The sequence below is a fragment of the Oryctolagus cuniculus genome, chromosome 18 (assembly GCF_964237555.1).
Source record: "Oryctolagus cuniculus chromosome 18, mOryCun1.1, whole genome shotgun sequence".
Lineage (NCBI taxonomy): Eukaryota > Metazoa > Chordata > Mammalia > Lagomorpha > Leporidae > Oryctolagus > Oryctolagus cuniculus.
The window spans coordinates 21,056,151-21,080,102 of NC_091449.1; the positions used below are offsets into that span (position 1 = coordinate 21,056,151).

The 23,952-nt window shown below is 51.1% G+C and overlaps 1 protein-coding gene across 3 annotated transcripts in view; it reads left to right on the forward strand.

Moving 5' to 3' along the window:
- Window positions 1-23,952, forward strand: part of TDRD12 (tudor domain containing 12) — a 104,165-nt gene that overhangs the window by 76,775 nt on the left and 3,438 nt on the right. For all 3 annotated transcript variants that reach the window (XM_070062518.1, XM_070062519.1, XM_070062520.1), the window contains 11 exons: window positions 333-524; window positions 762-890; window positions 2,379-2,496; window positions 3,125-3,264; window positions 3,380-3,600; window positions 5,628-5,727; window positions 14,556-14,743; window positions 15,389-15,599; window positions 17,333-17,425; window positions 18,806-18,978; window positions 22,314-22,420. In XM_070062518.1, the coding sequence (XP_069918619.1) occupies window positions 333-524; window positions 762-890; window positions 2,379-2,496; window positions 3,125-3,264; window positions 3,380-3,600; window positions 5,628-5,727; window positions 14,556-14,743; window positions 15,389-15,599; window positions 17,333-17,425; window positions 18,806-18,978; window positions 22,314-22,420 (1,672 nt within the window). The remainder of the gene's footprint in view (window positions 1-332; window positions 525-761; window positions 891-2,378; window positions 2,497-3,124; window positions 3,265-3,379; window positions 3,601-5,627; window positions 5,728-14,555; window positions 14,744-15,388; window positions 15,600-17,332; window positions 17,426-18,805; window positions 18,979-22,313; window positions 22,421-23,952) is intronic.

Sequence of the window (23,952 nt, forward strand, 5' to 3'; positions counted from 1 at the left end):
TGCCATCGGATCAGCGCGGTGCGCCGGCCGCAGCGCGCCGGCCGCGGCGGCCATTGGAGAGTGAACCGACGGCAAAGGAAGACCTTTCTCTCTGTCTCTCTCACTGTCCACTCTGCCTGTCAAAAAAAAAAAAAAGAGGTTTCTGTATGAACATCTAATCCTTTGTTACACGTATGTACCAAGACTTTGTTGGTGCTCCAGGTTTTTTTTAGAGTGGGGGTTTTTGGACGTTTATTGACTTGAAATTTAACATTTTCTCCATTTTATATTTTATGTTCTGTCAAACCAGCTTATTCTCTCTTAAAATGAAATGAATTATACTGATTTTTTAGATGCTTGCTATATTAGATAACTTTAAAAAAAATATTGACGTTGAAGAAAGAGAGTCTGCACCTCATCAGATCGTTGCAGTTGGAGTTCACTGGAACAAACATATAGCACATTTAATCAGAGAGTTCCTGAACGACCCCTGTGTTGTGATCACGGCCATGGAAGAGGCTGCCCTCTACGGCAACGTCCAGCAGGTAGCGGCCATGGGGAAGGGGAGCAGGGCTGATGAACACAGCAAGCAGCTGCATTACATGGGCTGATATTAAACCATTACACTCTGATTTGATTTGATACACAAATTTGTGATTATGTATAAATTTGTATTGATTTCCTAGGTATTATTTCCTTTGAGAATCAGAACTTACTTACAGAAAGTGAAACTGGAGCGCCTTGAACTTTTAGAAGATGATACTATTGTATGTCATTACTAGGTTGTGCACCTTTGCCTGGAGAGTGGAAAAACTTCTACTTTACTCCAAGTTCTTGATTTCATTCCAAGCCAGACACAGAAGACCTTGATCTTCACCTGCTCCGTGGCTGAAGCAGACATGGTGTCTAAGGTGAGCCCTACCACACGTTAAAATGTCCCCGCTGTTTAAACTGTGGTTGAATCTCAGGTCGTCAGAAAATGACTAGGGGAGCTGAGTATGCAATGGGGGAAATCCGAGTCCACAAGTTTAACATCAGGCAGCAGGGGAGTGGGCTCTGCTCCCGGAAGCACTGGTGCCTGGAGGCCTGGCAGTGGTCTGGCGCCCCAGGGGTGCAGCCAGCCTCGCACTGTAGCAGCGCTCCCCTGGGGAGCAGTGCTCACGCTTTGTCTGGAAGAGCAGGGAGAGGGTCCCACTTGTGAAGAAATGCCCACATTTTGTGTCCCCTTCCTTCAAGAAGATTGAGAAGATGACAGTTACTGTGTAGCTAGAAAGATCAGATGTTGGCTACAAGAACCAGATAAACTGACTTAGGATATATTCAGTTTGATCTGATTTTGTCTACATAAGTGCTCAAATATAGAAACAAAGCCAGATACAGGGAGTGAGTTACACATCTACCTTTCTACAGTGATGACCTAGAAGGTAGAATTCAAAAGCCCTTCTTGGGGCGGGGCTTGACCTTATTGGGATGCCCACATCCCATTTTGGTGTGCCTGGTTCGAGTCCTGGTTCTGGCCCTTGATTCCAACTTTCTGCTAAAGCACACTGGGAGGCAGTGGTGCTGGCTCAAGGAGTTAGGTTCCTGATACCCACCTATCTGGATTGCATTCCTGGGCTCCTAGCTTTGGCCTGGCCCAGTCCTGGCCATTGTGGACGTCTGGGGAGTAAACCAGCAGATGGGAGCTCCTTCCGTCTCCATCTCTTAAAAAAAAAGTGCTTGTTAACAAAAGTGCTGTGTATTTGATGTGCGTACACATATACATTCACACCCATACTTTGTATATTACATACATAAATATATACATGTCATTTAAAAGGGAATGAAAATATTTCATCAAAATAATATTTCAGCGGGTTTTTAGATATAGATAGATTACAAAATTGGGAAAATACATTTATTCAAAACTTAGTCATCTCATTAGTAAGAATGCCTAATCAGAGAGATAGTAGTTTCCTGGGTAATGTAAAGTGGCTTATGTTAATAATTATTTTTTTTTTAATTATTTTTTATCTGAAAGGCAGAATTGCAGAGACAGAGGGAGAGACACAGAGAGAAGGAGCTTCCCTGTGCAGGTTCACTCCCCGAATGGCTGCAACAGCCAGGGCTGGGCCATACAGAAGCCAGGAGTCCAGAATCCCATCCAGATCTCCCAGCTGGGTGGCAGGGCCCCCAGTACTTGGGCTGTCTTCTGCTGTTTTCCCAAGTGCATTAACAGGGAGCTGGATCAGAAGTGGAGCAGCCAGGACTCAACCAGTGCCCATGTGGGATGCCGTATCACAGGTGTTGGTTTAACCACTACACTACAACTCCAGTCCTTATGTTGATCGTTCTTGATGGAACAAGTGGCTTCAAGCTTGTTCCTGACTGTGAACTGGCCTCTTTGGTTTCTCGTTTAGGTAGTAGAAAGCAATTCAATATTTTGCTTGAAAATGCACAAAGAAATGGTTTTTAACTTAAAAAGTGTTTTGGAACAGTGGAAAAAGAGGTTGAGTTCTGGCTCTCACATTGTCCTAGGTAAGTGTTTTAATTTCTAGTTAATAGGAATCCTGTCTTTAATTCATTTGTACTTATGTTTCTCATCTCCAGAGTTCTCATTCTTTCCCAGGTTGTCTGGGAGTTAGTAATGTTAATTTTAAGCTGGAGATTAACCTCTGCTATGATTTTCCTGTTGAGGTGAATCGAGGGCCCCCCCCCCCCCCCCCCGGGCTCTCAGGTTGGTAACCGGCAGAAACCCTCAGTCTAGACTTTCTCCCTGGAGTTGTGGCTGGCAGATCCCTGTTGGGTAGGTGGGTGGGTGAGTAGGCCTGTAGGCATCATTATCAGATACATGCCTGTGCCGAAATGTGTTGTGAATGATAGTTACGTTGAACATCAGAAATACGAAAGGCTAGATGCACGAAGTAAGTGAAAAGCATACAGGCAGCCTGCGCATTGGAGTAGAAAGAGGCACTGTTGAACTGGAAGGGAGGCCACTTCTCTCTAGAGTTCAGTTACCACAGGCTGCGGCACTTTTGACAAAAACGGTGGGAAGGGAGTTTCTTTGCAAGTGTGAAGTAAAACGCACACGGCAGTGTCGTGTTGTGTGGTTTCTGGAGCGGCTCGTGCCCGGCTCACGTGCGGTTGTCGGAATCCTCTCCCCCAGCCTTGACGGACGATTGCATACCACTCTTGGCCATCACTGATGCCACATGTGTGATTCACTTCAGCTTCCCCTCCTCGCCAAAAGTTTTTGGTGGACGCCTGTATTGCATGTCTGATCATTTTCAGAATTTAACCGAACAGGTTTGCTTACTTTTTATTATCTTCAGGGTGTCACGGTGGTTTTCTATGTAATGACACGTTTCCCCATTTAGACTGGTGTGGGTGACCCCATTCCTGTGTTCACCCCGGTGTTAAGGGTTCTCCTGCAGAACAGGGAGACAGGAAGACCAAGTCTGTCTTGCTGCTGACGGAGAGAAACGCGAGCCATGCCATGGGCGTCCTGCGCTACTTGGAGCGAGCAGATGCCAAAGTCCCATCGGAGCTGTACGAGTTCACTGCAGGGGTTCTGGAAGCCAAAGAAGATAAGAAGGCCACAAGTCCGCTTTGTCCGTACCTTAAGGCTTTTGGATTTTGCAAGTAAGCCTGTGTTCTTGTTCTAAAAGGGAGGTAGCCCATGCCGTCAGGTGCACAGCTGCTGAGTTTACCGCTGGGCGCGTGCACCCTCCCAGCACTGAGGGGCACCAGAGGTGACTGCCCTCTCGGCAGCTGTCAGCCTGGAGTAATGTTGCTTGCTTTGAGCCCCATATAAAGGGACTTGTGGTAGGTACTCTTTGTGTTTGGTCTCTTCCTCAACCCAGGGTCAGCAACACCTGTCTGTCGTTGTGGTTTCTGTATTTTACTGAGTGTAATTTGTGGCTGAGTGTTGCATTCTGTGACTCTGTCACAATGTGTGTGTGTCCCTCCTGCTGTTGCTGGTTTCTGGCTATTGTGTGTGAAAACTGCTACAAGCAGCCTTGTTCATGTCTTCGTGTTGAAATTTGCATCCATTTCTCTTTGTCTTTATTAAGGAGTGGAATTGCTAGGTCACAGGATGGGTGTCCAGCCACCTCCTCCTGGTGGTTAACCTATTGGGATCCTGAAGGCTGTAGAACACAGTTTGCGCTACCCGACCTTCGGGTATAGTGGCAAACCACTATAGTGACTTTAACTGGATTTCCCTACAGTGAGGTCAGACATCTTTTCATATGCTTGTGGGACATTAGACTATCCTCTTTTTGTGAAATGCCTGTTCAGGTTATTGACTGTTTTTAAATTGGGGGCTTTTGAGGGCTGGCACTGTGGCATAGTGGGCTAAGCATCTGCCTGCAGTGCCGGCATCTCATATGGGTGCTGGTTCTAGTCCCAGCTGCTGCTTTTCCAATCCAGCTTTCTGCTGTGGCCTGAGAAAGCAGTAGAGGATGGCCCAAGTGCTTGAGCCCCTGTACCCACATAGGAGACCTAGAGGAGGCTCCTGGTTCTTGGCTTCAGAATGGCTCAGCTGTGGCCATTGAGCAGATGGAAGACCTCTCTCTGTGTCTCTCCCTTTCTCTCTGTAGCTCTGCCTCTCAAATAAATAAATATAATCATTAAAAGTAAATAAATGAGGGCATTTATCTTGTTCTTACTGATTTATGGGTGGTGACTATATATACACATATATAGGTGTACGTATAAAACATGTATATAACATACATACACATATATATACACATATACGCACACATACATGCATATACACACAGATGTGTGTATATATCTGGGACATGCATCGAGGATGTCTTCTCTCAGTCTGGCTGTAGTTTTTCACTCTTTTCAGTAGCCCTTTCATTAACAGACACTTGGTTTGGTGCAGCCTTTTAGGGTTGCTGTCTTGTATGTTTTTACATGAGAAATATTTGTCTATCTCTGGCCATAAAGACATTCTCCTATGTTTTCTTCCAGAAACTTTGTAGTTTTAGCTGTATCATCTAAGTCTGAGACCCACACTTGTCAATTTGTGTGTCTGGTGGGAAACAGGGCAGAGTTGCCATCTTGCACATGATGCTCCCTCACCATTTATTACGTGGGGCCAGCGTGTGGCGCAGCAGGGTACGCTGCCACCTTTGATGCCAGCATCCCACATCAGAGTGCTGATTTGAGTCCCAGCTCTTCTGCTTCTGATCCAGCTCCCTGCTAATGTGCCTGAAAAGGCAGTAGATGATGGCCCAAGTTTTGCCACCTACATGGGCAGCATAGATAGAGTGCCAGGCCTCTGACTTTGGCCTGGCCTAGACTTGGCTGTTGTGACTATTTGGGAAGTGAATCAGCAGATGAAAATTGATCCTCTCTCTCCTTCTGTCACTATGCCTTTCAAATAAATTAATCTTTTTTTAAAAGAGTATTCTAGAAAAGTAATCAAGTAATTCTTTATTATTCAGTGTTAAATTTTAGAAACCTTTCAATTATTTATATATTGTTGTGTTATATCAAGTATGAGTCGTAGTTACTTAACTTTTAAGGTGTTTGGAAGAAAAATTCTCTGATGATGGTAGATTAATTTTCTAAAGAACACTTACAAATTTGTGGCAACAATTGTTAGTGGTGTTTTTCTGGTTATAAAAATTTAGTGTTCTCTTTTTTCTCAGAGACCAAAGGATCTGTCCTGACCGACACCACATTAACCCAGAAATGGACATGCCCAGGAAATTATCCAACCAAGCCCTGCCCGTGTCTGGATACATTAAAGTAAGTTCTGGTAAAGATCCTTTTTCCCGCTGAGTAATGCCATCTCCGTGAAGGTGCTCCTGAGGACCAGAATCTTCCAGAACGCAGTTAGGACTGGGTAGTCAGTGCTAGGGGACAACTGCTTATCTGACAAGTGACCTGGCTCCCTAGATGCAGCCTCCTTCCAGGGCCCCAGTTTATTGGTAAAAGCAAGGTCAAATTAGCCAAATGGAGGAAAATTTAGGGATTGGATTTTTCAGTTATATTTTTAAAATATTGTTTCCATTTGGGGCTATTAAAAATAATGCATTGATTACATGAATCTTTTCAAAACATCCAAGATTATTCCTTTGAGGAAAATTCTTGAGATGCAAATAGAATGGCTGAGTTAAAGAGTTCATTTTCTTTGAATTCTAGATGTCTTCATTTCTTTTTGCGTTAAAATATTTCCTCCCGTTCACCTCTTTCCATAAGACACTGTCTGTTGTGTTAGTGTCTTAGGGCTGCTGTAGCAAGTTACCACAGCAGTAGTGACCTAGAACAGCCCCCATTGACTTCCTCATGGTTTTGGAGGCCGGAGGTCCAGGATCAAGGTGTTGGCAGGGCCGTGCTCCCTCCACAGCCAGAAGACAGCCTGTGCTGTCTCTCCAGCTTCTCTTGACCCGGCCATTCCTTGGTGTGTCTTGCTCGGAGCCACACCGCCCCCATCCCTGCCGCAGCCTCCTTACTGCCCTCCCCCTTTTTTCTGTGCCCCCTGGAGAAGGCCCACCCCTGACCCGGCCTATCCACGACATCTCCTCATCTGCAGAGCCCCTGTGAATGCTAGGACACAGACGCACCTACGTGTGGGGCTGTTTTGCAAACTATTATGGTTTTCATTATCGAAATAATTTTTTCTTTAATTCCTCATTCTTTCCTGAGTTCTGTCACTCATTTCTAAGCTTTTCTAATTCTGATTTATGTTATTCTTTTATATAATAATATTTTTAAGCTAAACTGAGCATGTCTAGAAATTGCAGATTACAGTTTTAGTCTCTTGTGTATCCATCTTGCTAATGGCTTTCATTGTCTGTAGAGGCTGTTCTGCCTCTAACTGTCTTTTTAACTATTTTATTAAATATTTTATTGCTTCTTATTTTATTATTACTTAATGTGAGATTTGACTCTTACTGTGATTTGAGTGTTGAGTGTCCCCGAGTTCTTGTGTTAAAGGTTTGGTCCCCAGCATCTCATGTTAGTGGTGCTGAGAAGGCGGAAACTTCACCCAGTTGTGAGGGTTGAAGGGTTGGCCTTCAGGAGGTGATTGTTTTTAATGGGCTGTTAGGGTGTTAGGATTGAATCACAGGGAGACAGGGGCACCTGTACTCCCTCTCACTGAGTGACGTGCTGCACCTCCTTGGGACCCTCCCAGCGACAGTGCCCTCACCAGATGCCCGGCTGATGGGGTGTGGATTGATGGAGCTGTGGATTTCGACTTGAACCTCCAAGTCTGTGATCCAGAATAATCCTCTCTTTCCTTCATAGACAGTTTGTTCCAGGTATTTTGTTACAGTGACAAAAAGCCGATTCATGTAGCCTCAATTCTTTGTCTTGCTCACTTTTATGTAAATTCCAGTTTCTGAAAATTTTAGGAGGTGTGGGTCAGGGTAATTTTTCTAATTTGATAGAGTTCCCATTTCTGTTGTTGTGTTCTGTATGTTTGTGTGTGTGTGTGTGTGTGTGTGTGTATATATATATATATATATATATATATATATAGTATGTGTATGTTGATAAAGTGTATGAGGTTTGGAAACATCCCGGCCGTCTCCCTTCCCACTTCGGTCTGGCCATTCTCTTGCCCTTGGAGGGTCAGTCTGGGTGTGTCATAGCGGCGGCAGCCTGCCCTGCTGCAGAGCAGGTGAGGGCCTTCCCAGTGTAGCTGCTGTTGTCCCGCAGGCCACAGCATCTTCCCAGGCACCTGCCGCCTCCCCCACAGTTCTCCATTCCCGAACCCATTGGACGCTCTGCCGCTTGCCACCCAGACACGGGCACCAGGCAGCTTTGGTGGATGTGGGTGGCTTTTGCTCTACTTTTAATTGTTTTTTCATTGTTTTTTAAATTAATAGATACTAGTTTTTGGAGCAGTTTTAAATTTACAGAAAAGATGGGATTCCATAAGCCTCCCCCCCACCCCCAGTTTCCTCTGTTACTAGCATTTTGGGTTGGTGTACCACATTTGTGACAACCAATGAACCAGTATTGCTGCATTTTTATTAACTGAAGTCCGTGGTCTCGGTGCCGGCTCCCTGTTGCTGGTGTAGAGTTGTGACAGGCGTGTGGTAGTGCCTGTCCCCCACTGCGACGTCAGCATTGGAGTCCTTTCATTGCCTCAAGCCCCCTGCGCTCCGCCTGCACGTCCCCCTCCTGCCCCCACACTTAGGACAGCCATTCTGCTTTCCCAGAATGTCGTCTATTTAGGATCCTTTTCAGATTGCCGTCTCTCGTGTAGTCATTAATGCACGCCCGCAGGGGCCGGGCGTGTGGTACAGTGAGTTCAGCCACCACCTGCCATGCTGTCATCGCGAATCAGAGCACCACTTTGAGTCCTGGCTGCTCCACTTCTGATCCAAATCCCCACTAATGCACTTGAGAAGGCAGCAGCGGACGGGCCTCTGCCACCTGTGTGGGAGACCTGATGGAGCTCCGCCTGGCCTTGGCTGTTTGTGGCGAATGGAAGATCTCTGTCACTTTGCCTTTCAAAAAACAAAAATGAATCTTAAAAAAAATACACATCTAGATCTCTGTAACTCTACCTTTTAAATAAAAATAAACAAATCTTGAAGAAAATCATACACATCTGTGTTTCCCCCAGCTCTTCCCATGGCATGAGGCTTCATTCCTTTTCCGAGCTGAATAGTAGCTGGTGTCAGTGTCACAGTTGGCGCGTCCGTTCACCTGCTGCGTCTGGGCTTTGGCTCTGACTGAAGGTGCTGCAGACACCCATGTGAGCTGTTTGGAGTGTGCTTGCTGGATCAAGGGTGCACGGCGTTTAGTTTTACAAGACACTGCCAACTGTTTTCCAGCACAGCTGTGTCAGTTTACATTCCCGTGAGCAGTGAATGGGCCTTCCTGTCGCTCACTTCCTCACCGGCATTTGGCATAGTCAGTGTGTTGGATTTCAGCTATTCTGTCAGCTTGTAGTATTTTTAATTTCCAGTTTCCTCATGATACACCATGCATTCCTTCTTTGTTAAAACATGTATTTATTTATTTGAAAGGTGGGAGGGTAGTAGATAAAAATATACAGAAAGAGAGTGAGCTCCCATCCGTTGTTTCTCTCCCTAAATGCCCTCAGCAGGGGACCAGGATCACTAGCCAGGTCTCCTGTGTGTGTGTCAGGGACCTTGTCACTTACCCTGTCACTGCCTCGTCCCAGGATCTGGGTTAATAGGAGGCTGGAACCAGGCTGAGCCCAGGAGCCCCAGCTGTGGGATGCAGGCATCCTAGCCTCCAGGCCAACTGTCACCCTGAACAGGCTTTCATTCAAAAGTATGCCATCAGTATGGAGTCTTGGGTAAAGCGTCCATTCAGATGGTTTTAGTTGGTTGGTTTATTTTCCTATTATTGAGTGTTAAGCGTTCTTTGTATATTTTAGATACAACTTGATCAGTTAAGCATTTTGCAGAAGTTTTCTCTCAGTCTTGGTCTGATCTTTTCATTCACTTTATGATAGTTGTGTCTTTTGCAGAGCAGAAGTTTCTGTTTTTAATGCAGTCAGCTCACTGATTTTTTCTTTCAGGATGGTGCTTTTGATGTCCTATCTTAAAAAGCCATCTCCGGGACTGGCACTGTGGCGCCGCAGGTTAATCCTCTGCCTGCGCCGCTGGCATCCCATATGGGCGCCAGTTCTAGTCCCGGCTGCTCCTCTTCCAATCCAGCTCTCTGCTGTGGCCTGGAAAAGCAGTAGAAGATGGCCCAAGTCCTTGGGCCCCCGCACCCGCATGGGAGACTGGGAAGAAGCTCCTGGCTCCTGGCTTCGGATCAGCACAGCTCCGACCGTTGCGGCCATTGGCAGTGAACCAGCGGATGGAAAACCTTTCTCTCTGTCTCTCCATCTCATTCCTATGCCTGCGGCGCCAGCACCCCGGGTTCTAGTCCCAGTTGGGTGCCAGTTCTGTACTGATTGCTCCCCTTCCAGGCCAGCTCTCTGCTGTGGCTTTGGAGGGCAGTGGAGGATGGCCCAAGTGCTTGGGCGCTGTGCCTGCATGAGAGACTGGGGAGAAGCACCTGGCTCCTGGCTTCGGATCAGCGCAGCGCACCAGCCGTGGCAGCCCTTTGGGGAGTGAACCAATGGAAGGAACACCTTTCTCTGTCTCTGTCTGTCTGTCTCTCTAACTCTGTGTGTCAAAAAAAATTTTTTTTCATCTATTTAAGAGCAGCTTCCATCTACTGGTTTGCTCCTCAGCTGCCCACAGGAGCCAGGAACTCAATCCAGGTCTCCCATGTGGATGGCAGGGACTTAACCACTTGAGCCGTCACCTGCTGCCTGCGGGGAGTTAGAATCGGGAGAGAGCGGAGACTCAGGCCCAGGCACTCTGACCTGGGATGCGGGTGTTCTGACGGGCGGCCTGACCGCTAAGCCGAATGCCCACCCCAGTTCCTCAGTGTGAAGCTCTAGAGATTCCTCCGTGGTGTCCTTTCCTTGTTGAGTAGGAGTCCTTTACATGGACGTACCATGTCTCTGTGTTCACAGGTTGCTGCATGTGGGTCATTTCCAGTTTGAAGCTGCTTGGGAACAGTTGTGTTGCTAGTCTTTTGGAGGTATCTTTCCATTTCCATTGAGACCTAGAAGTAGAATTGTTGAGTCATAGACGTGTGTGTTTATAAGAAACTGCCAAACGTTCTTCTAGAGTCGTTGTGCCATCTTGCATTCTCACCAGCGTTGCCTGTGAGAACTCTGGTTCTGCCATCGGCACTTGACCGTCTTCCGTCTCAGCCGTTCTGTGGAGTCTGCCGCTATCGCTTGTTTGCATTTCCCTGGCCATGAAGCTTCATGAGCATCTTTGCTCTTCTTCCTGGCCATTTTTTTAAAAAAAAGATTTATTTGAAAGCTAAAAGGAGAGACAGAGGGAGCTAGCTTGCTTCCCTCTGCTGGTTCACTCTCCAAATGCCACAATGGCCTGACCTAGCCAGGCTGAAGCCAGGAGCCAGGAGCTTCCTCCAGATCTCCCATGTGGGATGCAGGGCCCCAAGCACTCGGGCCATCCTCCACTGCCTTCCCAGATCATTAGCAGGGAGCTGAATAGGAAGTGGGGCAAAACTGGGACACAAACCAGCACCCACATGGGACGCCAGCATCACGGGCAGTGGGTTAACCCACTGCACCATAATGCCAGCCCCCACTGGCCATTTACATCTCCTTTATCAACTCTGCTCAGATTTTGTGCCTTTTTTATTTGAGATTTCTACTTAATTAGTTTTTAAACAATTCTCGATATATTTTGGGATGCCCTTTTATTTCTTTTTCCCGTATGGGATGCCAGCATTAAGGCAGCGGCTTTACCCACTATGCCACAGTACCGGCCCCCTGATTCATCTTTATTTTTTTTTTTAAAGATTTATTCATTTATTTTAAAGTTAGAGTTACACAGAGAGAGAAGGAGAGGCAGAGAGAGAGAGAGGTCTTCCATCTGCTGGTCCACTCCCCAGATAGCCACAATGGCCAGAGCTGCACCGATCTGGAGCCAGGAGTCAGGAGCTTCCTCTGTGTCTCCCACACGGGTACAGGGACCCAAGGAGTTGGGCCATTCTCCGCTGATTTCCCAGGCCACAGCAGAGAGTTGGATAGGAAGTGGAGCAGCTGGGACTCGAACTGGCGCGCCCATATGGGATGCCCTTTTGTCATCACATACTTGTAGCTGAAGCCAGGAGCCAGGAACTCAAGCCAGATCTCCCACATGGGTGCAGGGACCCAATTCCCTGAGCCATCACCACTGCCTCCCAAGATCTGCATTAGCAGGAAACGAGCCAGGAGCCAGAGATGCAGGCGTCAGATGTGGACATCTAACCGGCTCCTTAACCAGGGTGCCAGGTGTCCACGCCTGTTACTGTTGCTGTTTTTAAGTTTATTTTCTAATTGCTTTTAAAAATATCGTTGGTTTTTGTCTCCTTCCCCTTCGTCCTGTCCCCGTAAGAACAGTTAGCTGTCTGCAAGGGTCCAAGGGAGAGTGGCAGCAGGCCAGTAGCGAGGACGACTGAGGAGTCTCCCGGGTGCCGGAGCGGGGGGCCCCAGGCTGCAGGGCGAGCTGGTCACCCTGTGGGGGGGGCCAGTGCTCCCCTCTGTGAAGAGCATCCAGCCCACAGGCTGCTGTGGGCCCCGCCCTCCCGCTGGTGACCTCTATGCCCAGGCGTGCTGATCCCCACGAGAAACCGCTAGACCTGCTGCCGGGTGCGGGCCTGCATTCCGTTGTTTGCTGAGCTTGCAAGGCCCCCAGGCCCAGCACACAGAGTCTTACAAGTGCAGTGTGAGGGCGGGGAGCGCGCCCTTTATACCCATTCTCCTGAAACTGCCACCACTGGCGCCTCAGTATGTTTTCTCTGCATCTTTTTATAGTCCGCTACTGCCGTGTGTAATCATACTACGCCCAGTTCACGTCTCATGACGTGGTAGTGCGTGTTTTCCTCAGGCCATGTCTGCCTTCACCAGGTGGGCACGCAGATGGGGGCCCTCTCCACAGGGGGAGCCTGCCTTTCCCAGCCCCCCTGGGCCAGGGCCGTGTGTGAGCAGGAAGGAGAACGGCGCACACTGCCTGAGGAGGACGCAGGAGGCTCCGGGTTTGTTAGGGCCCTTCCCCAAGCTGCCTGCCAGACACGGTTCCTGTGCCTTGGGGCGGGCGTTCCGTGGAGGTGGTCAGCAGGGAGCGTCAGTGAGGAAGGTGACTGTGCAGAGCTGAGAGGCGGTGAAGTACCAGCGGGTGTCTTGGTGTGAGTGTGCCGGGGCAGGGGGCCCTTGGCAGTGGCAGGCAGGGGGGGACTGTCTGCAGAGGCGGTGACTAGCACTCGGGCCTGAGTAACAAGGACCCAGCAATGGGAGGATCTGGGGAAGAATAGCCCAGGCACAGGAGTCAGCCAGTGCGAAGGGCAGCACAAGGCTCATTGGCGATGCGAGTGGGGAAGTGGCAGGTGATAAAGTTAGAAGGGGCCACAGAAGAGGCTGTGGGCTGTCAGCCCTGGGAGTCCCCACCCTCCTTTTGATCCCTGCCTGCCTCCCCGGCCTTACTCCCAGTCAGCACCGGCCTCTCTGCCATCCTAACAAGTAACTCCTCCTCACTGCTGCCTGCCAGGCAGACAGGGCGCCCTGCCTTAATGCAAACGAAGTCCCTCTGTCTGGAACGCCCTCCCCACACTCTGGCAGGTGTACCGGTGCCTCCCCGCCTTCCCCCTCGCACACCAGCAGCCCTGCTGTCTTAACCGTGCCATGGCTGTGGCCTCTGTCCACGCCCTGTCACTGCAGGCCCCTGGGGCTGGTTTGCAGAAGGCTTTTTTTTTTTTTTTTTTTTTTTTGACAGGCAGAGTGGACAGGGAGAGAGAGAGACAGAGAGAAAGGTCTTCCTTTTGCCATTGGTTCACCCTCCAATGGCCGCCGCGGCCTGCGCGCTGCGGCCGGCACACCATGCTGACCCGATGGCAGGAGCCAGGTGCTTTTCCTGGTCTCCCATGGGGTGCTGGGCCCAAGCACCTGGGCCATCCTCCACTGCACTCCCTGGCCACAGCAGAGAGCTGGCCTGGAAGAGGGGCAACCGGGACAGAATCCGGCGCCCCAACCGGGACTAGAACCCGGTGTGCCGGCACCGCTAGGCGGAGGATTAGCCTAGTGAGCCGCGGCGCCGGCCTGCAGAAGGCTTTTATTAAAGCACTTGTGCTTGCTTACATGGAATCAAGTAGAAGTGGCTGAGACACCAGTGCTGTTCCCAGGAGAACTGTCACAGAAGTGCAGTTGGGAAGTAGACAGTGGAATGCTTCTATTTAAATGGAGCCTTTAAAATAATGGAATTTCTGGCTGGCATTGTGGTGCAGTGTGTTAAGCCACCGCTTGTGACACCCACATCTCATATCAGAGCACTAATGTGAGTCCCCGCTAATGCACCTCGCAAAGCAGCGGAAGATGGGCCGCGTTCTTGGGCCCCTGCTGCGCGTGTGGGAGACCCAGAAGAAGCTATGGATCCTGGCTTTGGCCTGGCCCAGCCCTGGTTGTTGTGGCCATTTGGGGAGTGAACCAGTGGATGGAAGAGCTCTCTCTCTGTAATTCTGCCTTTCAAATACATAAGATAAAATAAATCTTAACAAAAGTGAATATTTTTTAAAAATTAGGGAATTTGGAAAAAATCTTAAAGTGAAATTATTTGTAAATATGATGAGGCATTTGCCTGCGTCCTAGTTTGAGTTATGTATTTATTTGTTTATTTATTTTAGTTAGCTAGCTAGCAGAGTTACAGAGAGAGACAGATCTTCTAGCGGCCGGTTCAGCCCCGGATGGCCACAACAACCGGGGCTGGGCTGAGTCGAAGCCAGGAGCTTTTTCTGGGTCTCCCACGTGGGTGCAGAGGCCCAAGCACTTCTGCTGCTTTCCCAGGCCATTAGCAGAGAAAATGAGCGAGGTTGTAAGGAGAGCAGCCCGAGCTCGATGGGGTGCTGCAGGCAGTGGCCTACCCCGCTGGGCCACGACGCCGGCCCCTCACAGTTAACTTTCAGTCCCGTTTGCTTGCATCGAGGTCTCAGGTCAGGTGTTGCTTTCTGCAAACACAGGGAGTGTGTGTGTTTTTTATTTAAATTTTGTTTTCTGGATTTGTTTACTGTATGTGTTTCAGGTAATACCATTTTATGTTTCAAATGCAACAAATTACTTTGGCCGTATAATTGACAAATATTTGGATCTTTTTGCAACTCTTAATGCCGAAATGAATGAATATTTTAAGGATTCCAGTAATAAAACAGCTGTTGAAAAGGTGGAGAAATGTGGATTGTATGGATTAGCAGAAAAAACACTGTTTCACAGGTAAGATACCTGTGCATTCCCTTCCTGAAGCTGCGAAGCATGAAGTGGTCTGTACTTTGCGTGCTGTGGAATCCCTCTTTTCCCCTCTGGCAGAGAGGCCGCCCCCGGGGAGGTGGCGCTGGTGCAGTGCCTCCCCCGATGCCCGGTACAGTTCTCCATGGGAGACTGTCCCCTGTGCAACCTCAGGTGGTTACTAAGCTGTCACCATGTGTGACATACCGTGCAGCTCCCTAGCCCGTGTCTGTCAGATGGTACCATGCCCATTTCCCAGAGCAGCACCCTGAGCCCTGGCGGCCTCGCCTCATTGTTCCAGCGGCAGCTCGGTGGCCGGTGCTCTGCCCAGCTGCCTGTTGCCTTCATTCGCTGAATCCACCCCCGCGGCTGCCGGTCTCTGGCCTGGGGGCAGAACTGACCGACGCCGCGTCCACTGGCTGTGTTTGTGTTATGTTGGGAGTCACCTGTGAGAAGTGCTCCGTGCTTGAATGCCAGGTTACTCTGAAAGACCCTCCACTGGAAAGCCCTCGTGTTTTAGTTCCAGTGTAGGGTAGAACTGCAACGTAGGAGTCTTTTTAGGTTCTGCATTTAACGGGCAAGCGGAGGCCACAGTTCTGTGTGTCTGGAATTTCTGCCGCTGCTGCTCTCCAGGGTTCAGGTGTTGGAGATGAGCCAGAAAGAAGACACTTGTGTCCTGAACAGCGTCCTGGTGAGGTTCGTCGACGAAGGCAGAACTGGACTCGTCCCCAGAGAGCAGCTGTGGCGCCTCCCGGAGCAGTTCTGCACGCTGCCGCCGCAGGCTGTGGAGTTCGTGGTTTGTAGAGTGAAGCCAGCAGATAACGAAGTGGAGTGGAATCCGAAGGTGAGCGGCCTCGGCTGCTGAGACCTCTTTAGCCCAGAGTACACACAACGGAGGCCCCGTGGATTTGGGTGTTGATGCTGGCGATGGGCGTGCCTGGAGACGCCCAGCGACTCACGTGACGGCCGGGGGACAAGGAAGGAGAGGTGGTGGCCAGAGATGCTTCTGAAGGGGGTGGTGTTTCCTTTGGGCCCTGTGGGTTGCTAGGATGTCACCTACTAGAATGGGTGGGGCACTGCCAGCCAAGAAGTCTCCCCATGCCAGGACATGGAGCACAGAAGAGTGGCCCTGCGTGGCCCCGTGTGGCCCCGTGTGTCCATCCACGGTGGGGTGGAGAGAGGCTAGGCACAGCCCCGCTCAGCACCTGAGCAGCCAGGTGCTCTCGTAACGATGCCCCTGACGCTCGGTGTGGGCCGGGATCAGGGAGTCCGGTCTCAGACTACCAGTCGGTTGCCTGAGTCGGCTGCACCACCAGCCTGGGTTTGGCTGTGGTTGACCGTTTCCTTACAGGGTGGGTGCGTGCTTTGAGCCACTCTTAAACAGTACAGACTTAGGTGCGGTTGCCAACCACGTTGAAAGTGGGAAAGTATCAGAGAGCAGATGACAGACTTGACAACTGATTAAGGAGTGAGCCCCGACCCCAGCCCCGCGGCGGGGGGGCAGACAGTGTAATCACTCTCCTAGACGGTGGCCCAGTGCTTAGTAAAGTTTACTCCTTGCTGTCCAGAAGTCTCCTGCTCACGGCTCAGCTTTTCTAAAGGGCATGTCTTCTAGGAACAGCTGGGCGGCAGTCTTCGCGGCTCGGGCCGTGTCCCAGCTGACTTTAGTCCCTGGACTCCTCATTCCACTCTTACGCCCACAAAGGGAAGGTTACATTCTGCAGTCTGATTAATGGGATCTGGAGTAAGCCATTAGAATTGGCGAAATAAAAAGCTTGCGTTGTAAGTAAGGTTAAACGCTGCCTGGGAAATACGCGAGGGAGTGTTTCCACGGCGCAGGAGGAATACACAGCCCCAGCGCTTGAGCTCAGTGACGTCAGTGTTTATCAGACAGCAGTCTTCTCCCTTGCTTCTAATAAGCATTTACCGAGTGTGCACCGGGAGCCACGTGCCATGCGGGTCCGGGGGAGGCAGCCGTCAGCGAGGGGTCATGGTTCTCGTCCCCAGAACAGCAGGCGTGGGCAGCCTTGTGCAGACGTGGGGAGAGTTCCCTCTGGGTGTTTGTGCAGTCCATTCACAGAGCTCACGAGGGATGGGACTAGCACGGGAGGGCCAGCTCCCTCCTGTTCTGCTTCATAGAAGTGACATACGCAGGACAGGTGAGCCCCGACTCGAGAGGAGCACGCACACAGGAGACCTGGGTCCTCGGCCGTGGTCACCGCCTGTGGTGGCCTCTGGAGCAGACACTGCCTTCCCTGCCCTTCCTTCCCCCTCGCTGAGCTCTCACAGACACATTGACAGCTGGTAGAAGGCATGGGGCGGGGGGCACACACAAGACTGGTCGTCCAAGGGCACGGGCCTTGTCTGTTCTCGGGGCCACGGGCAGCCTCCTGCACTCGTGTGACTCTGTTCTTGTGAACCTCTGCTGTCTGCCTCACGGAAAGGAGGCTGATGGCCTTGTGAGCCCAGAGGTTGTCCGGCTCCAGTGACGCGTTTGCGAAGTGTGCAGTACACACAGAACACGGTGCTCAACCTCGGGTAAACAACGTCACGTGCTTTTTTTTTTTTTTTTTTCAGGTTACTAGGTACATTCATAATAAAATTGTTGGAAAACTGCATGATGCAAAAGTGATGCTGGCCCTGGGAAATACAGTTTGGGTTGACCCAATGGTAAGTACGCCGCTTTCTTATAAAGAAGATTCTCAGCGGACCCCTACAATTACCCACTAGTCCCACCTGTTGCTTGAATAACGGAGGTGCTTCTTGTGCTCTGTGGGTCAGGAGTTTCACTGGAGGTTTGGTTCCTGGGTAGGGCGTATTCGATGTGACCCAGCGTGCACCTGTGTTTATGTGTGGTGCCCATACACTCAGACACAGCTGAGCGGAGCTGGATGAAACCGTCCTCGCTGATGTCACTTTCTCTAATATTTGCAGTCTCATCTTTCCAAGTGTGGATCATGAACCATTCAGCTGATGGCACAGGGCACTGTCCACATGCTGTGAGGCCCTGGTCAGTGAAGGGGGGGGGGCTGTTGCTGGTCTTCCCTGGCTTGCAAATGGCCCTGGGGGCCTGAGTTGTGCCAAGGAGTCTGGTCCTGGGGCCTACAGAGGTGGGTTTACCGTGTGTTACTTCCCGCGTGTTCAGGCAGCAGATCCTGTGTTGAGAATCTCCTGTGCACTGGGACCCATACTGGATGCTTGGGTTCCTCCCTGAGCAAAGCCCATGGGGCCTCCTGCCCTGCCCAGCTGGGGTGGGGGTGGGAGTGGCAGACAAGGAGCCAGGCCTCCCAGGGCCTCTTTGCCCTTCTGCTGCTGCTGGTGCCGTCCCGGGTCTGCATGCTCCCCAGGAGCTCCAGTTTTCAATGTAAAGTTTCAACCTGTAAGACCCAAGTCTTAATTAGGATGATTATTTCTAAGTTTGAAAGGAATTCTAATTCTGTTTCTAGAAACTGTTTAGCTGACAGTTACTTTTATAAGATTTGGAGAATTTTAACACATTAGAAGGGGAGTTTGGGCATAAGAATTAAGGGCGCACTTGGGAAGGTGCCCAGCGCCCCTCATCCCCCACAGGAGGGACACACAGGCATGAGACTTGCAGATTTTCATATTTTGCGTAATTCTCTGTAAGCTGAAATGGATTCGAATGTGCTGATTGCAGAAGAGACAGTGGGGGAAGCAGTCCAGACACGGGAGTGCTGTGGTGTGGGTCCTTTCTGGACACGGGGGGACTCGGGGCCTTAGTGGCCTGCTTGTAAACAGAGGCAGAATCAGGAAAACAGTTTCCTGCCTGGCTGGGGACTTTACTCCGGGACTGGATCTCGGGCCGATCCCACACCTGACCGTATTTCAGGCGGGCCTGGGCTTTGGAAGAGTCTCGGCTGCCCTGGCTATGCCCCAGTCCACACTGTGCGCAGGGAGCCCTTGCCCCTGTGGAAGCGGCCGGAGCGCACCAGCGCTGCAGGGACAGGCCGAGAGGCCCGGGGAGAGTTCGTGACTCCGTTAGGATTCAAAGTGTGACTCTGCAGATGTTCTGTTTTCTCTCGATTCAAGGTGCATGTTACAAAACTTTCAAATTTGAAAACATCTGTCATTGATTATAATGTTCGAGCTGAAATTTTGTCAATGGGAATGGGCGTTGATAATTCAGGACATGTGGAACGACTGAAAAAATTATACGAAGAAGCTAAAATGCCAGCTTTTGAAGAACATCTAACCCAGACCCCGTAAGTTGATTTCTGTGTCCTTTGTTGGAGCTGTTTTGTAGAAATACAACTCGCAGCGTTGAGGGCTTTTGTTATGAAAGGAGTAATTTGCATCCGCGTGTTCCCATCAAACTTTCCTAATTACCGAGGTCTGAGCAGTCTTGTCCCATTGGTTCCCCGCACTCACACTCTTGCTTTTGGAGGGGGTTGATGACATCACCGTGTCCCCTACAGAAAGGAATTTTGTTACCTTTTCTGATTGTTGAGAAGTAGTGCTGTGCACGCACACCCGGCTGCCGTGTGATGGGCTTCTGAGCGCAGCCAAGGGAGCCAGCCCGGGACCAAGGGGACAGCGTGGCTCGGGGCCGCGCCCCTCCCCCAGGAGCCCGTCTCTTGATGCGAAAAGGCAGAGGTGGGTTACCCTGAACGTTGCCCTTGGAGCAGGTCATGCAGCGTGTTTGCCTTGTGCCTCCGCATCGGTTGTGATCCTGGCTCTCCTGTGCGCACGGCAGTGTGGGGCTCAGCTCCCGTGTGGGGACACCGTCACTGCTGTGCCCACTGTGCTTTCGAGAGTCCCTGGGCTACCAAGGAGCGGTTAGCATTCTGCTGCGTGTCTTTGGGTGCACTTCCTGGTCCATTTTTCATAGATTAGAATTGGCGCTGCAGCCCACCAGCTGTTACAGGGGCTGTGCAGTTTATGTCCCCGTATGGAGTGTTTCGAGACTGAGAAAGTACTCTGCAGCCCCCAGAGGGAAGGCGGACGACGGACACGGCCCGTGTCTGCCAGAGGATTTGGGGCAGGAGCTCCTGCTGGTCGGGACACCCCAGGGGGGAGGGCCCGCTCACAGCCCCCAGCTGATGTGTGAGCAGTTGCTCACCCTGCTTGGGGAAATGCAGAGTGAAGCCCCAGTGAGCAGTGCTGCCACGGACCCAGCAGAAGGGTGAAATGAGGGGAAGAAAACACGAAGTGCTGGGGATCTAGAACAACAGGGCTTTCCACATTTGACTAGACTGCTGGTCTCCCATCTCAGAAAATTAACAGTAATGTCTGAAAGTACGTGGTTTTTTAAATTGTGGGAAGGATACGCAGAATGGGAAATGTGCCATTTTGGCTGTTTCTAAGGGTGTCCTGGGGTGGCATTTGTACACGCGCAGTTGTGTGTGCCCGTCACCACCATCCCTCCCCAGAGCTCCGCCATCTTCCCAAGCAGAGACTGCCTGTTGGCAGGGAGCCCTCCCCCCTCCCCTCTGCTCGTCTCTGTAGACCCCTGTAGCTTGATCTTTGTGTCTGGCTCAGGGCCCGCTGCAAGGCTGAGACAGTTCCTCTGTAGGTGGTGCGACGGCCTGTTTACCTGTTCAGCGGCAGGTGAATCGTGCTGATGTGAACACGGGTCTGTCGGAGTCCTTGCTTTCGCTTCTGTGGGCATGTGCTCAGAAAGGGAATCGCAGGGTCGTCTGGTCACCCTGTGTTAGTTCCCGGAGGAAGGCCCGCTGCACGTTCCTGCAAGCACACGTGCAGTTTCTCCACACCCTCACCCGGGATCAGCCCAGGCGGAACGAGGGTCCTCTCCGGGTGCTTCGCGCGTGCATCTTGCCTCTGTGCGTGCGACTTGGAGTTCCCCTGAACAGCCACTGGTGAGCGCCCGCGTTGCCCAGAGCCTCAGCCGGCCTCTCCTCTAGCCCATGCAGCATGTCCATCTGTCCTGGGTGCCAGCCAAGGAAGCGCTTGCCACAGCGGCTGGAAGCTGTGCCGCGTGCAGCCCACACCAAACGAGCACAGAGAAATTGGCCACTGGCTTGGTGATGGGGTCATTGGTGACCCTGGGAGAGTTCTAAACGGCTGCTGAAAGTAGAGGAATTTTAAGAGAATGGGGCAAAGATTAAGTACTACATTCTGAAGTTTTTTGTTTTGTACCTTAACAAAACTGGGTACCATGGGATTAGGATACAAGTTAGTTTCTGTACATTTTCAGGAAACCAGAAAAGCGCATCCACACTAATTCACTCTAGCTAGTTATAAGGACAGTGAAACCGGGGCAGGGGCTGGCGCGTGGGACACGTGCACTCCATACTGCAATGCCTGGTTTGCGTCCCAGCCCTGCTCCCAGTTCCAGCTGCCTGCTAACGCGCACCCTGGGCGGCAGCAGGGATGTCTCAAGTGCTTAGTTCCTGCCACCCGTGGGAGACCTAGATGGAGTTCTGGGGTCCTGGTTTCAGCTTGACTCAGTCCCAGCTGTTGCAGGCATTTGGAGAGAACCAGCAGATGGGAGCTCTCTTTCTCTGTTTCTCCCTCTCTCTTTCTCTCATATTTAAAAAAAAAAAAAGAAAAAGGAACAAATAATAAGTGAAACAAGGGCAGCCCTTCAGGTTTAGCAGGTCCCGTGTGTGTGTGGTTTAAGTAGAAAGACGTTGTCTTAATCTGATTTCTCTTGCGTCATCATGTATTCTCTTCCCCCTTCCCAGTACGGTATTTACTCTGCTGTATTTTCAACGTCCAAGGTCCACCTGCCTAAGCACCAGTGCCATACCTGACCACTGAGACTTATCAGAACATAGAGAGAGGTCTGCCTCTTCCTTTAAAAATTTTTAAATTGTGTGTGTGTGTGTTTTTTGTGTGTATGTGAGGATTCATTTATTTATCTGAAAGGCAGAGTTGGAGAGAGAGCAAGAGTGAGAGCGGGAGAGGAGGGAGAGAGATCTTCATCTGCTGGTTCACTCCCCAAATGGCTGCAACAGCCAGGGCTGGGCCAGGCCAAAGCCAGGAGCTTCATTAGGGTCTCTCATGTGTGGGCCATCTTCTGCTTTCCTAGGTGTGTTAGCAGGGAACTGGATCATAGGTGGAGCAGCCAGGACCCAAACCAGCACCCTTGTGGGATACTGGCACTACAAGTGGTGGTTTAACCCACTACACCATGGTGCTGGCCCCAGTCTGTGTAGATCTTTTGGTTGAGTACATACCCAGGCACTCCGTATGGATTGTGGGTATCTCAAGTGGCATCCTAGTCACTGTGCTGTTTACTTATTATTGCAAAGAGTATGTTAGAAGCAGACCAGAACTGCTAACAGGTGGTCTCGGAAGATTGCCCGAGACTGGGCCAAGAGCGGAAGGGAACGTGGCCTCTCCTTTCTGCCCTTTTATCCTGTTGGAAGTGGGTGGTTGTGTGGATGCCCTTCTCACCGTTCAGTGACTGTGGAAGGAAAAGTCTCGCGTGTGTGGGCCAGCCCTGCCCTGGTCACGTGAGAGGGAGCTCTGAGGCATCTGTGGTGAGCGACGCCTGGCGTCCTCTTCCTGTAGAGCCGGGGTGCCCGAGCGTCCCCCGAAGTCCCCGGGGCTAACCTGTGCCTCTCCCGCCCAGGACCGCGCCTTCGCCAGAGGATGCTGCCAGTCTGCACTCCCAGCAGGGGGCCGGTGGCGCAGAAGGCGGCGCGGACGCGGAGACAAGCGCAGAAGACCCAAAGCCAGGTGAGTGCTCGGTCCCAGGATGGCCGACTTCTGGTCTCGGCTGTGTCGGAAGGCGACGCCCTTCCACCTCGGGGGAGTCCAGAGCCGCCGCAGACTGCCGTGCCCTTTCCTGCGCTCGCCAGCTCAGCTCTCGGGTTTGTTTGCGCCGGCTCCCTTTGGTTACTTGAGGTAGGACAGGGATTCAGGGGGTTCGCAGTGTTGCGTGAACAGCTCATCCGTGTTTATGTGTAGTCATGTCCGCTAGCCACGCGCCATCAGCTGCTGGTTTGGGAACGTGCCCGGTGACCCCTGCTCTGTCACCGCCAGTGCTGCCGACTCGGGGTGCGCAGTGTGCACTGTGGCTCCGTTCGGGACAGCGTGACTCTGAAGTTGGTGTCTGGCACAGCACGGCGCGTGGTGGGAGGTCTGTTTTAAACTCAGCTGTGTTCTGCAGTCACCTGCACCCCGGCTTCGCGCTTCTCCACGGGGCTGCTGTGATGAGGGCTGATGGGCCCATCGTTGTTCCAGTTGGGACAGCAGCCCCGCACCTCGTCGATGGAGACTCAGGAAATACGGTGTTCGGCACCTGCTCCTGTGCGCTGACTGCGTGGAAGTCACCTCCCGTGGGGTCCTGCTGGGTTAGGACAGCACTGAAGGAACTTAGACACTTAGTGTGTCCTGTGGCCGGCAGTTGTAGTGCAGGTTCTCATCAAAAGAGGAACGTGAAGTTCCTGGTGGTTTAGTTTTAGTATTTGTCAGAGCCTGTTCTATTTTGACAACATGTTAATCTTATGAAATGATGTATATTTTAATTTTTCAGGATTATCACCGTCCCTCAGTATCTGTAGGGGACTGGTTCTAGGCCTCCACGTGGATGCCAGAACCAGATATTCAAGTCCCCTGTAGAAAATGGTATCCTGTTTGCATAGAGCCTACACACTTCCAAGTACTCTATTTTTATTATTTTTATTGGTTTATTTACTTGAGAGAGTTCCCGTATACTGGTTCGCTCCTCAGATGCCCATAGTTGCCAGGGCCCAGGCCTGGAGCTGAGAACACAGTGCGTATCAGCCACGTGGGCAGCAGGAACCCAGTTACTTGAACTGTCACTGCTGCCTTCCAGGGCCTGCAACAGCAGGGAGCCAGACACTGAACCCACGCACTCCAGTATCCTGAGCAGTAGGCCAAGCGCCCACGCCTTCCTGGGCAATTTAAGTACTGATACAGTGTAAATGCCATGTAAATAGCCCTACTGTGTTGTTTAGGGGATAATGACAGGGAAACAAACCTATACATGCTTATAGACTCAGTTGATTTTTTAAAAATATTTCAATCTGGCCAGCACCGCGGCTCACTAGGCTAATCCTCCACCTAGCGGCGCCAGCACACCAAGTTCTAGTCCCAGTCGTGGCGCCGGATTCTGTCCCGGTTGCCCCTCTTCCAGGCCAGCTCTCTGCTGTGGCCAGGGAGTGCAGTGGAGGATGGCCCAAGTGCTTGGGCCCTGCACCCCATGGGAGACCAGGAGAAGCACCTGGCTCCTGCCATCAGATCAG